This window comes from Chiloscyllium plagiosum, chromosome 5 (genome assembly GCF_004010195.1).
Source record: "Chiloscyllium plagiosum isolate BGI_BamShark_2017 chromosome 5, ASM401019v2, whole genome shotgun sequence".
Lineage (NCBI taxonomy): Eukaryota > Metazoa > Chordata > Chondrichthyes > Orectolobiformes > Hemiscylliidae > Chiloscyllium > Chiloscyllium plagiosum.
This window is the reverse complement of record NC_057714.1, coordinates 101,991,290-102,005,442: the sequence shown is the minus strand read 5'-3', so window position 1 is coordinate 102,005,442 and position 14,153 is coordinate 101,991,290. Positions and strand designations below refer to the sequence as shown.

Genomic DNA, 14,153 nt, shown 5'->3' with positions numbered 1-14,153 from the left:
ATTGGCGTTTACAAGAATGAGATGAGCTCAGAAACATACACAGTTTTGAGGGGGCTTGACAGGGTAACAGCTGAGAAGGTGATTGTTCACATGGGTGAATCTAGAGCAGGTTTAAAGTAAGGGATCTTCCATTTATGGGAGAGATGAGGAGGAATTTCTCATAGAGAATCATTAGCCTTTGGAATTCTTTTGCCTAGAGAACCGTAGAGGCCACCTTATTGAATGTAATCAACTGATTCGCTTTGGGAAGGAAATCAGTCACCCTTACCCAGTGAGGTGGATATGTAACAACAATGAGATTGGCTCTGAAATGCCCTTTGTCAAATTTTTGATTGACGAAGGAGTTATGCATTTTAAGGATAGGCAGAAAAGTGTACAAGACCAAAGTTGGACTGGGCATGATCTTAGTGAATGGCAAACCAAGTTTATTCCAGCTTCTATTTCTTATGCTCCTAAGTATCCTTTTGAAGTTTTGGACTGTTCTCCTCAGGGTTAGCTACGTTTCTAAGTTTTGCGGCATCTACAAGTTTTGCAATTGTGTCTTGTACAGTCTAAATTGAATCAAAAATATATATCAAGAAAAGTATTTGTCCTCAGAGTGATCTCTGGGAACCCTCACTACAAGCCTTTCTGTGGTTCAGTATTTATGTCGCACTACTAATGTGGTAAAGCAATCCAAGCTGTTTCATAGGAAAAGATGGGCAGTAAGTGGCCAGATCAGAAAATGAATTAGAGGCAGTTAAAGAAAAAGCAGATGCGGGTATCAGTAAAAGATACCATGAAGATACCATTGTTGTAAAAGCTCAACTGATTCGCTTTGGGAAGGAAATCAGTCACCCTTACCCAGTGAGCTGGATATGTAACAACAATGAGATTGGCTCTGAAATGCCCTCTGAAATGGTCTGTCAAGTCAAGAGAACTAAGGATGGACAATCAATGTTGGCCTTTCCTGTGATGCTATATGACAAGAATTAATTTAGGAAAAGTGACTTGAGTTTATAAAATAAATAAACATCTTCAATTTTTGTTTCATTTTAGATGAACTGTTCGAAACACAAATTCCTTGAAATTAATGGCTGAACTCACAGTTCTCTTTCCAATATGGATTTAAATGCTTTATTTTCCAAATCACTGACTACACCATTGGTGCCAGGTACAAGTACCAAAACATGGAAAAACAAGGTGTGTTTTGTAACTCTGGCTCTGGGTGTTCATGTAGAATAAACACGTTATTACCATGCTCCTGCTCTCCATGCGACATTACAAAGGCCAAAGCCTGTGTAAGACCAATTGTCCAAGCACATGGTTTCTTTTGTTAATTGTGGTTTACTTCACTTCGAATAAAATTATATAAGGGGATTACACTTCAGGAGCTGGACATCTTTCAGAAGGCACTGATGGTGTCAGGTTTCTTGACAGTTATTAGAGCTGCACCCATCCAAGCAAGTGGGGAACCATTCTGTTACACTCCTGACTTGTGCCTTGTAGGTGGTGGACAGACTTTGGGGAGTCAGGAGGTGAGTTATTCGCTGCAATATTTCAACATCAGTCTTGAACAACACAAGATCAAACTAACATTTTATGAGGCTTTTAACATTTCAGGAGGTTTTGAATTAAATGGTCAATTAAGCATAATCCTTCAGAAATTAGAAATGCTTTGATTACAAATGTTTCAACCATTGTAGGTTATATTATAGAATCTCTACAGTGCAGGGAGGGACCATTCGGCCCATTTAGTCTACACTGACCTTCCAAAGAGCATCCCACCCAGACTCACATAGCTGGCCATCTAACCTGCACATCCCTGAACACTATGGGCAATTTTTAAGCAAGGCCAATCCAACTAACCTGCACACCTTTGGACTGTCGGAGGAAACCATAGCACTCAGAGGAAATCCACACCAATACAGGAAAAACATGAAAACTCCACACAGTCACCCAAGGGGCAGAATTGAACCCAGGTCCCTGGTGCTGTGAAGCTGCAGTGCTAACCCTAATGCTGCTCTACCGTATTAAAGCTGGGTTCTAACATTGTCATATTCTCTAAATAAATTACTTCTCAATCTTCTGGTTCCCCATTTTGAATTTTATTGCTGTTTGGTCTCCAGAAAGCTCAACAAAATAGGGAAAAGTATGAATATGAGCAAATATGTAAATGTCTTAAAGTAATATAATCTGCTTGTGCTTTATTTATGAGGTTGGTGATTGCCTTGGCTCAGGATGAATGTAAAGCAGGCAAACAGTAGAGAGCTGGAGTCCTCAATCGGAAGCTGATTTAGGAAGCAAAGTGTTTATGTGATGTAATTTAACACATAAACACTTTCACTTCTCAATCAGCTCCCCTATCCATCAAGGCAGTTTGGCTTTCTGGAGTTTAGCAGGGACAGGCACAATCCTTATTTTAATGAGTTCTCTTAAAATGAACAATAAAATTTGAAAGTGGGGAGGAAGAAGAGAGAGCCATGCACATTAATAGTATACCCCAAAATAAGTGGATAACAATTTGTTGGACATGAGTTACACACTTAAGAGGGCTTCTCAAATAAAAAATAATTAGTTGTTCTTGCATTCTCATTTCCATTGTACCCTCTAGCATATTTCCACAAAACCAGACACCACAGTGCTCGTTGCTGTAGCTTTGCAAGATCACATTATTAGGAATCTGCGGCTCCAAAACCTTTCATTGTCTGAGGGTTTTAAAACAAAGCCACAGACTAAAATGGGTTGCTCCAGGCCCATAGACAGAAGCACTGTGAAGCCTGTAGTGGATACAGGAATAAAAAGGAAAGAAGGAAGAAAGAAAAGGAAAGAAGATGAGGAAAAAGAGTATGTTTTGGATCCAAAACCTTCGGGCCTTACTTTAGGTAAATCTATTTAACTTTCCATCTTGAAATTTTTGTTGTTTTGTGGTTGCAAATTGCTCGTGCTGCAGTTTTGAAATTATGGCTTTGTGACTTATGAGAAAAGAGTAAGAATTGTAGATGAGATGGATATTCATTACAAATCTGTTGGCTTTTTGTTTTATGTCATTCTTTTATATAACACAAATAAACCAGGAAGATAAGACAATGATTTTAGAAGGGAGAAATTGTTTGGCAGCCATTTTAAGAGTTGGATCTGCCATTGCCTGCCATTATGAAGAAAATTTGGTAGCTTCTACCAGGATAAATTGATGAACTAGCTTTAACGTAGTGATGCTTTTGCTAACCTTTTTTTGTTCGTCTGTGGTGCAGTAAGGAAATAAAATGCTGAACAAAGTCAGCCTTTTCATGTGTTGTTTGAAAAATAACACCTGCAAATAGGTGAAAAAAATACTTACCTATAAGAAAACTCCCACTGAACGCCCCTATACATTCCGCCCTTACCATGGCTTAAAGTTCAGCACCACACATGAATGAATGAACAAATCAATGAATGAATGAATTTTTTTGTCATGCATATTTTACAGTGAGAAAAATAGTAAAACACAGTGAAAAGCTTTTCCATTGTCGCCATGATCTGACACCATTTTGAATCATTTAAGAAGGAAATATAGAAAGATAAAGCTTAAAGAGAGTCCATCAGTCCTGACCCAGTTCATCATCAATGACATCTACAGTGGACCTAAACAACATTGAAGTCGCCACTCTCCAGGCTGCAATCTTTCACCACTAAGCCTACTCTCCTCCTCCACCACCTGCACCAGACTCACCTACATCAGAGTCGCATCTCTCATCACTGGGCTCACCTTGTCAATATTTTTAGAGTTGGACACATTTGCAAATACTCATAGGTTTCACCGGTTCATTGAGTTCTTTAGATCACTCCTTTCTTTCACTTCTTTCGGTTAGAGGGGAAGCTGCTTTGGTCTTTGCCATGTCCCAACGTACCTTTAGGTCGGCTGGAGAGTGGAGTTTGGAGGGGTAGATTTCTTGGAATGTTTTCAGGAGATCTTTTTAAATGAATATGTCGATGGTCCAACAAGGACAGTGTAGTGCAGGCCTAATTCTGGGGAGCAAAGCTGGATAGGTGTTTGAGGTGGCAGTGGGAGACCATTTTGCTGATATTGACCACAACACCATATGTCTTAAGTTTGTTATTAGAAAGGGGAAAAGAGAGTCTGCAGAAAAGGATTTTGGATTGGGGGAAGGCAGATTTTATTAAAATAGGGCAGGATCTGGCCAAAGTAGATTGGGAACAGTTACTTCTGGATGAATCCATAATAGAACATTGGAGGGACGAGGGGGGAGCAAAATGGAATTGGCGAGAGTACAGGCCCACCATATTTCCTTTAAGATGAAATGTCGCAACAACAAGCCGAGAGAACCCTGGATGTTTCGGAATATTCAGGACTAGATAAAGTTATAGAGTCATAGAGATGTACAGCATGGAAACACACCCTTCAGTCCAACTCATTCATGCCAACCAGATATCCCAACCCAATCTAGTCCCACCTGCCAGCACCCAGCCCATATCCCTCCAAACCCTTCCTAATCATATACCCATCCTGATTTCTTTTAAATGTTGCAATTGTACTAGCCTCCATCACTTCCTCTGGTAGCCTATTCCACACACGCACCACCCTCTGCGTGAAAAAGTTGCCCCTTCGGTCACTTTTATATCTTTCCCCTCTCACCCTAAACTTATGCCCTCTAGTTCTGGACTCCCTCACCTCAGGGAAAAGATCTTGTCTATTTACTCCATCCCTACACCTCATGATGTAATAAACCTCTATAAGATCACCCCTCAGCCTCCAATGCTCCAGGGAAAACAGCCCTAGCCCTATTCAACCTCTCCGTATAGCTCAAATCCTCCAACCCTGGCAACATCCTTGTAAAGAGTGTGGTGCTGGGAAAGCACAGCAGGTCAGACAGCATCCGTGGAACAGGAAAATTGACATTTCGGGTAAAAGCCCTTCATCCTAATGTCGATTTTCCTGTTCCATGGATGCTGCCTGACCTGCTGTGCTTTTCCAGCACCACACTCTTGACTCTAATCTCCAGCATCTGCAGTACTCACTTTCACCTAAAATCCATGTAAGTCTTTTCAGAACCCTTTTGAGTTTCACAACATCCTTCCGATAGGAAGGAGACCAGAATTGCACGCAATATTCCAAAAGTGGCCTAACCAATATCATGACCTCTCAACTCCTGCACTCAATACCCTGACTAATGAAGGAAAGCATACCAAACACCTTCTTCACTATCCTAATTACCTGTGACTCTACTTGCAAGGAACTATGAACCTGCACTTCAAGGTCTCTTTGTTCAGCAACACATCCTAGGACCTTACCATTAAGTATATAAGTCCTGCTAAGATTTGCTTTCCTAAAAGGCCGCACCTCACATTTACCTAAATTAAACTCCATCTGCCACTCCTCAGCCCATTGGCTCATGTGACCATCGTTGTAATCTGAGGTAACCTTCTTCACTGGTGTAATCTGCAAATTTACTAACTATACCTCTTCGGCCTACATCCAAATCATTTATATAAATGATGAGGAAAACAGAGGTACTTAACAGATATAAAGGAAATAAATCAAATGAGCCCTAATGGAGAATAGAAAGTGCAGGGGGAACTTAAGCATGCAGTTAGGAGAGCAAAGAGAAGCATGGTAAATCAATGGCAGATGAGATTAAGGAGTATCCCAAATAAGTATATCAAGGGGATGAAGATAACCATGAAAAGAGTAGGGCCCATTAAGGACCAAGGGGACAAATTGTGGGTGGGGTGTTAAACAAATACTTTGCATCTTCCTTCACTTTGGAGAAGGAGGTTTTCGGTACAGAATTATATTTTTTTATTCATTTACAAGATGAGGGCATCGCTGGCTAGGTCAGAATATACTGGCCAATCCTAATTGCCCAGACGGCAGTTACTCGGCAATCACAATTCTGTGGATCTGGAGTCACGTGTAGGCCAAACCAGAGAAGGGTGGTAATTCCCTTCCCTAATAGCTGTTAGTGAACCAGATGGGGTTTTTTTTCAACAATTGACAGTGGATGTATGGTCAAATTTAGACTCTAAACCCAGATTTTTGTTGAATCCAAATACCACCATCTGCCATGGCAGGATTTGAATCCCGGTCCCCAGAACATTACATGGGTCTCTGGATTAACAGTCCAGCAATAATACCATTCCCTGGGAAAGACTTCAGGAAGACAAACTGTGAGATCCTTGAGGAGTTTGTCATAGGGAGTGAGGAGGTATTAGAGATTTTGCAGCCTTGAAAGTGGACGAACCCCCAGATCCAGATAGATCATATCCCAGGCTGCTCTGGGAGATGAGGGAGGAAATTACAGGGGTTCTCACACAAACTTTAACTTCCTTTCTAGCCAAACAGGATGTCTCGGTGGACTGGAGGGCTGCTAATATGATTCCACTTTTCAAGAAGGGAGGTAAAGATAAATGATAGAGTTATAGACCAGTGAGTTCCATGTCAGTGGTAGCGAAACCAGAGGAGGAAATTCTGAAGAAGAGAATTAATTTCCACTTAGAATGGCAAGGTTTGATCAGGGATAGTCAGTGTGGCTTTGTCAGAAGGAGGTCATGAATAACAAATTTGATTGAATTTTTCAAGGAGGCAATCAGGTTTGTAGATTTGGGCAGTGTAATTGATATCATTTATATAGACTTCAGCAAAACCTTTGCCAAGGTGCTACATGGGAAACAGACAAAGAAGGATAAAGCACATGGGATCCAGGGTAACCTGGCAAGTTGGATCCAAAATTGGCTTAGTGGTAGGTTGAAGAGGATGATGGGAGAGGACTGTTTGTGTGACTGAGGGCCACTGTCCAGTTGCAGACAACAGCGATCAGTGCTGAGTCCTTTATTGTTCATGATATGTATAAACAACATAGAAGAAAATGAGGGATGATAAGTAATTTTTCTGAAGAAACAAGGATTGGCCAGATGGTCAAGTGTGAGTAAGAAGGTCTTAGGTTACAGGAGGATGTAAGATGAACAGGTCATGGCAGATGGAATTTAACCCTGACAAATGTGGGGTTATGCACTTTAGAACAAGTAACAAGGAAAGGCAGTACTCAAGGAATGGCAGGACACTAGTAAGCTCAGAGGAACAGAGAGATCTTGAGGGTCTTGTCCACAGATCCTTAAAGATGGCAGGAGAGGTTAAGATAAGGAAGAAGATGTACAAGTACTGGCCTTTATCATTCATGGTGTAAATTAGAAGAATTACATGATCATAAAGGGCCTAATGGGGTAGTAATGGAGATATTGTTTTCCCTCTGGGAGACTCCATGACCAAAGTGTGTCATGTCAGAGTAAGGGCTCACAGAATCACAGTCTGTACTGCCCAAAAGCTACTCTAAATATACACTAGTCCCATTATCCAGCATTTGGCCCGTACCCTTGAATGTTATGAAATTTCAAGTGTTTGACCAAGTACTTTTAAGGTTGTGAGGTTTTCTGCCTTAACTAGCCTCCTAGTGTTTTCCAGATACCACCCACCCTCCTGGTGAAAAGCATTTGTCTCAAATCCCCTTTAAATCTCCTGCCTTTCACCTTAAAATTATGTCCCCTTATTATTTGACCCTTCAACTAAGGGGAACAGCTGTTTTTTATCCACCCTGTCCATGCCCTTCAAAATCTTATACACCTCTTGTCTTCTCTGCTCTGAAGAAAACAACCCAAGCTTATCCAGCCTCTCTTCATAGAAAACTGCTCCATCCCAGTCATCATCCTCTGCACCTCCTACAGTGCAGTTATAGTACATCCTTCGTATTTGCAGTGACCAGAATTGCACATAGTATTCCAGCTGTGACCTAACCAAAGTTCTGCAGAGATTATGATGGAGCCACAACATGTAGTTCCAGGAAATTGTCCTGGATGCACCTTATGAATTCTTCCTTGTAGCTAACTTTGCCACTTTGATTTTCCCAATGTGAATTAAAGTCCCCCATGGTTACTGCCATTTTTACACATCATCATTATCTCATGATTTATTCTTTGTTCCACAGAACAACTAATGTTAATGGGACTACAGATCACACCCAGCAGTGTCTTCTTCCTTTGTTATTTCCTAACTCCATTCATATATATCCTATGCATTCCCATCCAAGATAATTTCTTACTATCACACTTACTCCACCTTGTACTAACAAAGCTCCCTTCCATTCGTGACTGTCTTCTCGAAAAGTCACATACCCCTGAATATTAAGGTCCCAACTTTGATCTCCCTATCTCTATAAGAACATACCCATTAAACTTTATTTGTGCCATTCATTCGCTTATTTCGTTCTGGGTATGACATGTCTTTAAGTAAAGAAACATGAATTTTGCCTTTTTATGATTTTTCCCATCTTTGACCCTATTTGAAGCTGTTTTCTTATATTTACACTCCATCCTTTCCTGTCCCATTTGGGGAGCCATCAAAATAGTTGCCTTGCAATGTCACCATATTGTTTTGGTTTCTAAGGCTACATTTTCCTTCTCCCGTATCTCGCGCTTCTCTAATTAGTTGAAAGCCCTCTCTACAGTCCTAATCAATTGATTTTTTAGATTAGATTCCCTACAGTGTGGAAACAGGCCCTTTGGCCCAACAAGTCCACACTGACCCTCCAAAGAGTAACCCACCCAGACCCATTCCCCTACATTTACCCTGACTATTGCACCTAACACTACAGCAATTTAGCATGGCCAATTCACCTAACCCGCACATCTTTGTGACTGTGAGAGGAAACCGGAGCACCCGGAGGAAACCCATGCAGACACGGGGAGAACGTGCAAACTCCACACAGTTGCCCAAGGTGGGAATTGAACCCTGGTCCCTGGCGCTGTGAGGGCAGCAGTGCTAACCACTGAGCCACTGTGCTGCCCCAGGATTTTCCAGGACACTGGTCCTAGCATCATTCCAGTGAAGCCTATCCAACTAGAACAACTCTCTTCTTCCCCTGTACTGGTCCCAGTGCCCCATGATCTGAAATCCATCCCCCATCAGTGTTGTTAGGACCAACCTGGATGATAACGACTGGATGCCTTCCCTCCTTCACAAACCGTTCTCCAGCCCTAAGGAGATATTCTTAACCCTGGCTCCAGGCAGGCAACACAGCTTTCAGTATTGCCCTTCATGGCTGTATAGAACATTGACTTTCCCTTTAATTCCACTGCGATTTTCCTATTTCCTCTCCCACATGAATGGCTTCCTGTGGCACGGTGCCTTAGTCAGTTCGTGCACAGATCTCATTCTCATGCACACTCCTCATAATTTGGACAATGCCAGGCGCTGAGGCCTCTTGAGGGTTCCCTGGATCCCCATACCTGCTTCACCCACAATCACACCTTCCTATCCTTGATCACAGACTTAATTTGAATTGCCTAATGTAATAACTGCCTCCTGGAACAAAGTGGAGAAAGTGAGGACTGCAGATGCTGGAGATTAGAGTCAAGAGTGTGGTGCTGGAAAAGCACAGCAGGTCAGACATCATCTGAGGAGCAGGAGAATCGACATTTCAGGCATAAGTCCTTCATCAGGAATATCCTGAAACATTGATTCTCCTGCTTCTTTTGTGCTTTTCCAGCACCACACTCTCAACTCCTGGAACAAAGTTTCCAGATAAATGTACCCCTTTCTGATGTGGTGCAAAATCAGCAGCTCAACTTAGACTCAAAGTTGCACTTCATTCAAAAATGTGGAATATCCAATTCAATGGATGGAGAGGAAGAGGAACTATTGTGAAAGGATGGTTATGAAACTGAAATGCAATGCACTGCATCTGATCCAGAGTGAGATCCTTGCAATCAAGCTGTAACCAAAGTGATTCAAGATAAACTTGATGGACTAATTTTGGTGGATGATGAAAAGACTGAATTTGATAGTTTCTTCAAAGCTGTGGTTGGGTTTTAAACTATCCTTTAGAATAATTTAACTGAATAAAATATGATACATTGAGTTAATTTGAATTAGTGGTGTTGTTCATTTCACATTTCAAAATGGCAGCCACTTACACCAGCCCTGGCAGTACACATTTTACACTCACTGTCAAATTCGACCATTGTTTTTAGAATGATTTTTTGAGTTTTCAAAAGTTGACTTAGATACCATGATCTATGCAAATTATCATTGAGACATTTTGAAAGTTTCAAATATAATTGAAATGAGCATGTTATTGTCAAATCTCAAAAATGGCCCCGATCCAGTTCGAATGGTTTCAGTTTTATCAGCTAGAAAACCCAAGGCTTATATCTTACATTATTTATTCATCCTCTTAAGCACAGAAATTGGGTCTCATTGATGCACCTAAAGCACTGTTAACAGATAGTGAATGGCAGCTGGTGAAAAAGCGATCAGTACAACAGGGAGATTCAGCACAGCCCTGTGCTATATGCAGAGAAGAATTTGGTATGCAGGAACAGGTAGGTGCTTTGAAAAACAGCATCAAATACTTTTCACTTTACTGGAGGGGCTCTCCTCTGACTTACAATGAAACTAAGTAAATTTATTGTATTCTGTTTGAAAACAGTAATTGTGATATGAGTGCATAGTACCAACCAGTTAAAATAGTTGTGCAGTACATGCTAAGCACATTCTACACCATATCCCCTCACCTCTTCTGCCAAAAACATGTTATTATGGTGAAACTATAATTCTTTTTACTCGAAGTTAGAAACCTTGGTAAGTTAGGTGCTACATTGTTCAGGAACATTCTGCTAATCCAACAAAAACTGTGGGATGGATGACAATTACAAACTAGGCCTCGCAGCGAGAGTATGAAACACAGGAGTGCTGCAATGAGATGTAGACATGTTCAGTGAGTGGGCAACAAAATAGAAGCTGAATTATAATGTGGGGAAGTTATTCAATTTTGTCATAAGCAGAGCACAATGTTTTGCGAAGATATGAAACTTGAATGTGAAGATACAAGAATTGCAGAAAGTGGAAGTACAGCAAGTAATTAGGAAAGCAAATGACATGTTGGGCTTTATTACAAAGGAGAGCTCAGTACTAAAATAAGGAAAATTTACAATGGCATACGTTAAGACCATGCTTGGAGGTTTTGAATTTTTTTAAAGATCAATTTTGGTCTTTATTTCTCGGGTTGGATGTATTTGGAAGTATCACAGTGAGGAATCATAAAAGTGGTCCCTGGGATGAGAAGGATTTCCTGTGAAGGGAGGCTCAGTAAAGTCAGCCTATATGTTCAGAAGAATGAGAGGCCCTCTCATTCAAACAGACCAGATTCTGAAAGGGCTTGTCAGGGTAAGCACTGAGAGATTGGGCAAAAATGACAGAGTATGGCTGGGAGGAGGTGGGGGAGGGAAGGCATTGAGCACAGTGGAGAGTTAAGATTTAAATGTTGTGTGGAGAAGTAGGAATTAGAGTACACCAAGGGCTCCCTCCGAATATAGTATGCCTCCTCTTTCATGCACATTTGAACATCTGTCCAGTTTATCAGATTCTGGCATTAACCCTTAGTTTTTTTTAATTACACAGGGTCAGCGAGCTGATTAGCATAAACATGGCATGATATCAGAAACTATTGTATAAGCTAACACTCAGTTACTTTTTTTTAATTGTTCTATGAAACAGGTGCTGCTCTCTTGCTCTCATGTTTTTCATAGGGTAAGTAAAAATCATACAGAAAAATCATTAGAATTTCCAGTTTTTAAAAATATTTCTTCTTGATACTCTGCCTAACTTGGGAAATATTACATGATCTTGAACAACCATTTAGATGTTTCAGTGTTAAGATAGACCTTTTAAATTTGATTGACAGTGTATGAGCATTTATTGACACTATTTGTTTGTACCTTTGTTCTGAAGATTTGTATGCAAGCCTTTGAAAAGTTCTCTGGGAGAAAGAGTTGCCCCATGTGCAGGAAGGAGCAATACCAGACCATGGTAATTCATGATGGAGCTCGACTGTACAAGATAAAATGTGCTACAAGGTATGCACTTGATAATAACATTGAGATCTTATAGAAAAATATTGTGTTTATTTTTATTCTTAATAAGTTAAAGAAAGAACAGTGATACATAGATCAAGGTAGAGATGTATAAAATCAAAACAGTAGTATAAGGTATTTTTGATTAGATTCCCTACAGTGTGGCCCTTTGGCCCAACACGCCTACACCGACCCTCTGAAGAGCAACCCACCCAAACCCATTCCCCTACATTTATTCCTGACTAATGTACCTAACACTATGGGCAATTTAGCATGGCCAATTCACCTAACCTGCACATCTTTGGACTGTGGGAGGAAACCAGAGCACCCGGAGGAAACCCACACAGACACAAGGAGAATGTGCAAACTCCACACAGACAGTTGCACAAGGCAGGAATTGAACCCTGGTCCCTGGTACTGTGAGGCAGCAGTGCTAATCACTACACCACTGTGCTGCCACAGGATTTGCCAGGACACTGGTCCTAGCATCATTCCAGTGAAGCCTATCCAACCAGAACAACTCTCTTCTTCCCCTGGCGAAAGAACAACAGATGACACAAGGAATACTTTTTTTAATTCAACATGTGATTATGATTTAGCTCTCTCTGGTGGACAGAGTGGTGGCACAGATTTGGAGTTAGCTTTCTGAGTGTGATGACTTATGAGCTAAATGCTGGAAAACAATATTAGCATGGATGGATGTTTGATGACTGATAGGGACTCAATAGGCTGAAGGGCCTCTTTCCATCTTGTAGAATTCCATGATTCTATATGCATCACCTCAAATGCAAGTGATGCATTTTGGAAGATGCAATTCCAGAGTGAACTATACAATAAATGGAAAAGTCCTGGAGAAAATTGATGTACAGAGAGATCGATCTGTGTGTTCAGGTCCATTGTTCCCTGAAGGTGGCAATGCAGATCAGTAGAGTCATCAAAAAGCCCTATGGCATGCTTTCCTTCATCGGACAGGTATTGAGTACAAGAGTTGGCAGGTCACGTTACAATTGTATAAGACTTTGGTTCAGCCACATTTGGAATACTGCATACAGTTCTGGTCGCCACATTACCAAAAGGATGTGGATGTTTTGGAGAGGGTGGAAAGGAGGTTCAATAGGATGTTGCCTGGTATGGAGGGTGTTAGCCATGAAGGGAGGTTGACTGGATTAGGATTATTTTCATTGGAAAGACAGAGGTTGAGGGGCCTGAAGAAGGGCTTATGCCCGAAACGTCGATTCTTCTGTTCCCTGGACGGTGCCTGACCTGCTGCGCTGTTCCAGCAACACATTTTCAGCTCTGATCTCCAGCATCTGCAGACCTCACTTTCTCCTCAAAGAGGTTGAGGGGGGACCTGATTAAGGCCTAGAAAATCATTAGAGGTGTAGACAAGGTAGACAGCAAGAAACTTTTTCCCAGAGTTGAGGACTCAATGACCAGGGGTTACGGGTTCAAAGTGAGAGGGGAAACGTTTAGGGGAGATATACGTGGAAAGTTCTTTACGCAGAGGGTGATGGGTGCCTGGAATGAATTGCCAGCTGAGGTGGTAGGAGTGGGAATGAAAGTGTCATTTAAGATGCATCTCGACAGATAGGTGAATGGGCAGGGAGCAAGGGGATACAGATTCTTAGAAAATAGACAGCGGATTTAGACAGAGGATCTGGATCAACGTACGCTTGGAGGGCCAAAGGGCCTGTTCCTGTGCTGTAATGTTCTTTGTTCTATAACTAGATTTCTCCCCAAGACTGCTGCTGCAGACTAGATAGACCAAGTGGCCTGTCTCTATACCTTACAGTTAAGAGTTCTGATGTATGATTCTGTATGGTTCATAGACAAATTTAGCTTTCTTAACAGGAGCATCATTAGTACCTCTTATTCCAAGAGTATAGTTATTACATTTTTCAAATCTTAAACTTTGTGTTCTGTGGTGGCACACCAGATGGTCTCCTTCTTCAAAGACTGCAATTTTCCCTCCCACGTGGTCGATGATGCCTTCCAGTGCATCTCATCCACTTCCCGAACCTCTGCCCTCAAACTACACCCCTCCAACCACAACAAGGACAGAACCCCCCCTCACTTTCCACCCCACCAACCTCCATATACATCGCATCATCCTTCACCTATAAATGGACCCCACCACCAGAGATATATTTGCCTTTCTACTCCATCTGCTTTTCATAAAGACTATTCCCTCCATGACTCCCTTGTCAGGTCCACGACCCCCGCACCCTCCCCTCTTGGCACCTTCCCCTGCCCCAGCCAGAATTGGAAAA

The 14,153-nt window shown here is 41.5% G+C and overlaps 1 protein-coding gene across 2 annotated transcripts in view; it reads left to right on the top strand.

Moving 5' to 3' along the window:
- rnf32 (ring finger protein 32) overlaps positions 1-14,153 on the top strand; it is a 56,761-nt gene that overhangs the window by 7,450 nt on the left and 35,158 nt on the right. The window contains exons 2-6 of one of the 2 annotated variants that reach the window (XM_043690713.1): positions 1,039-1,182; positions 2,594-2,864; positions 10,211-10,353; positions 11,528-11,560; positions 11,762-11,886. In XM_043690713.1, the coding sequence (XP_043546648.1) occupies positions 1,102-1,182; positions 2,594-2,864; positions 10,211-10,353; positions 11,528-11,560; positions 11,762-11,886 (653 nt within the window). In that variant the 5' untranslated portion in view covers positions 1,039-1,101. The remainder of the gene's footprint in view (positions 1-1,038; positions 1,183-2,593; positions 2,865-10,210; positions 10,354-11,527; positions 11,561-11,761; positions 11,887-14,153) is intronic. The other variant, XM_043690714.1, reaches the window with a different exon arrangement.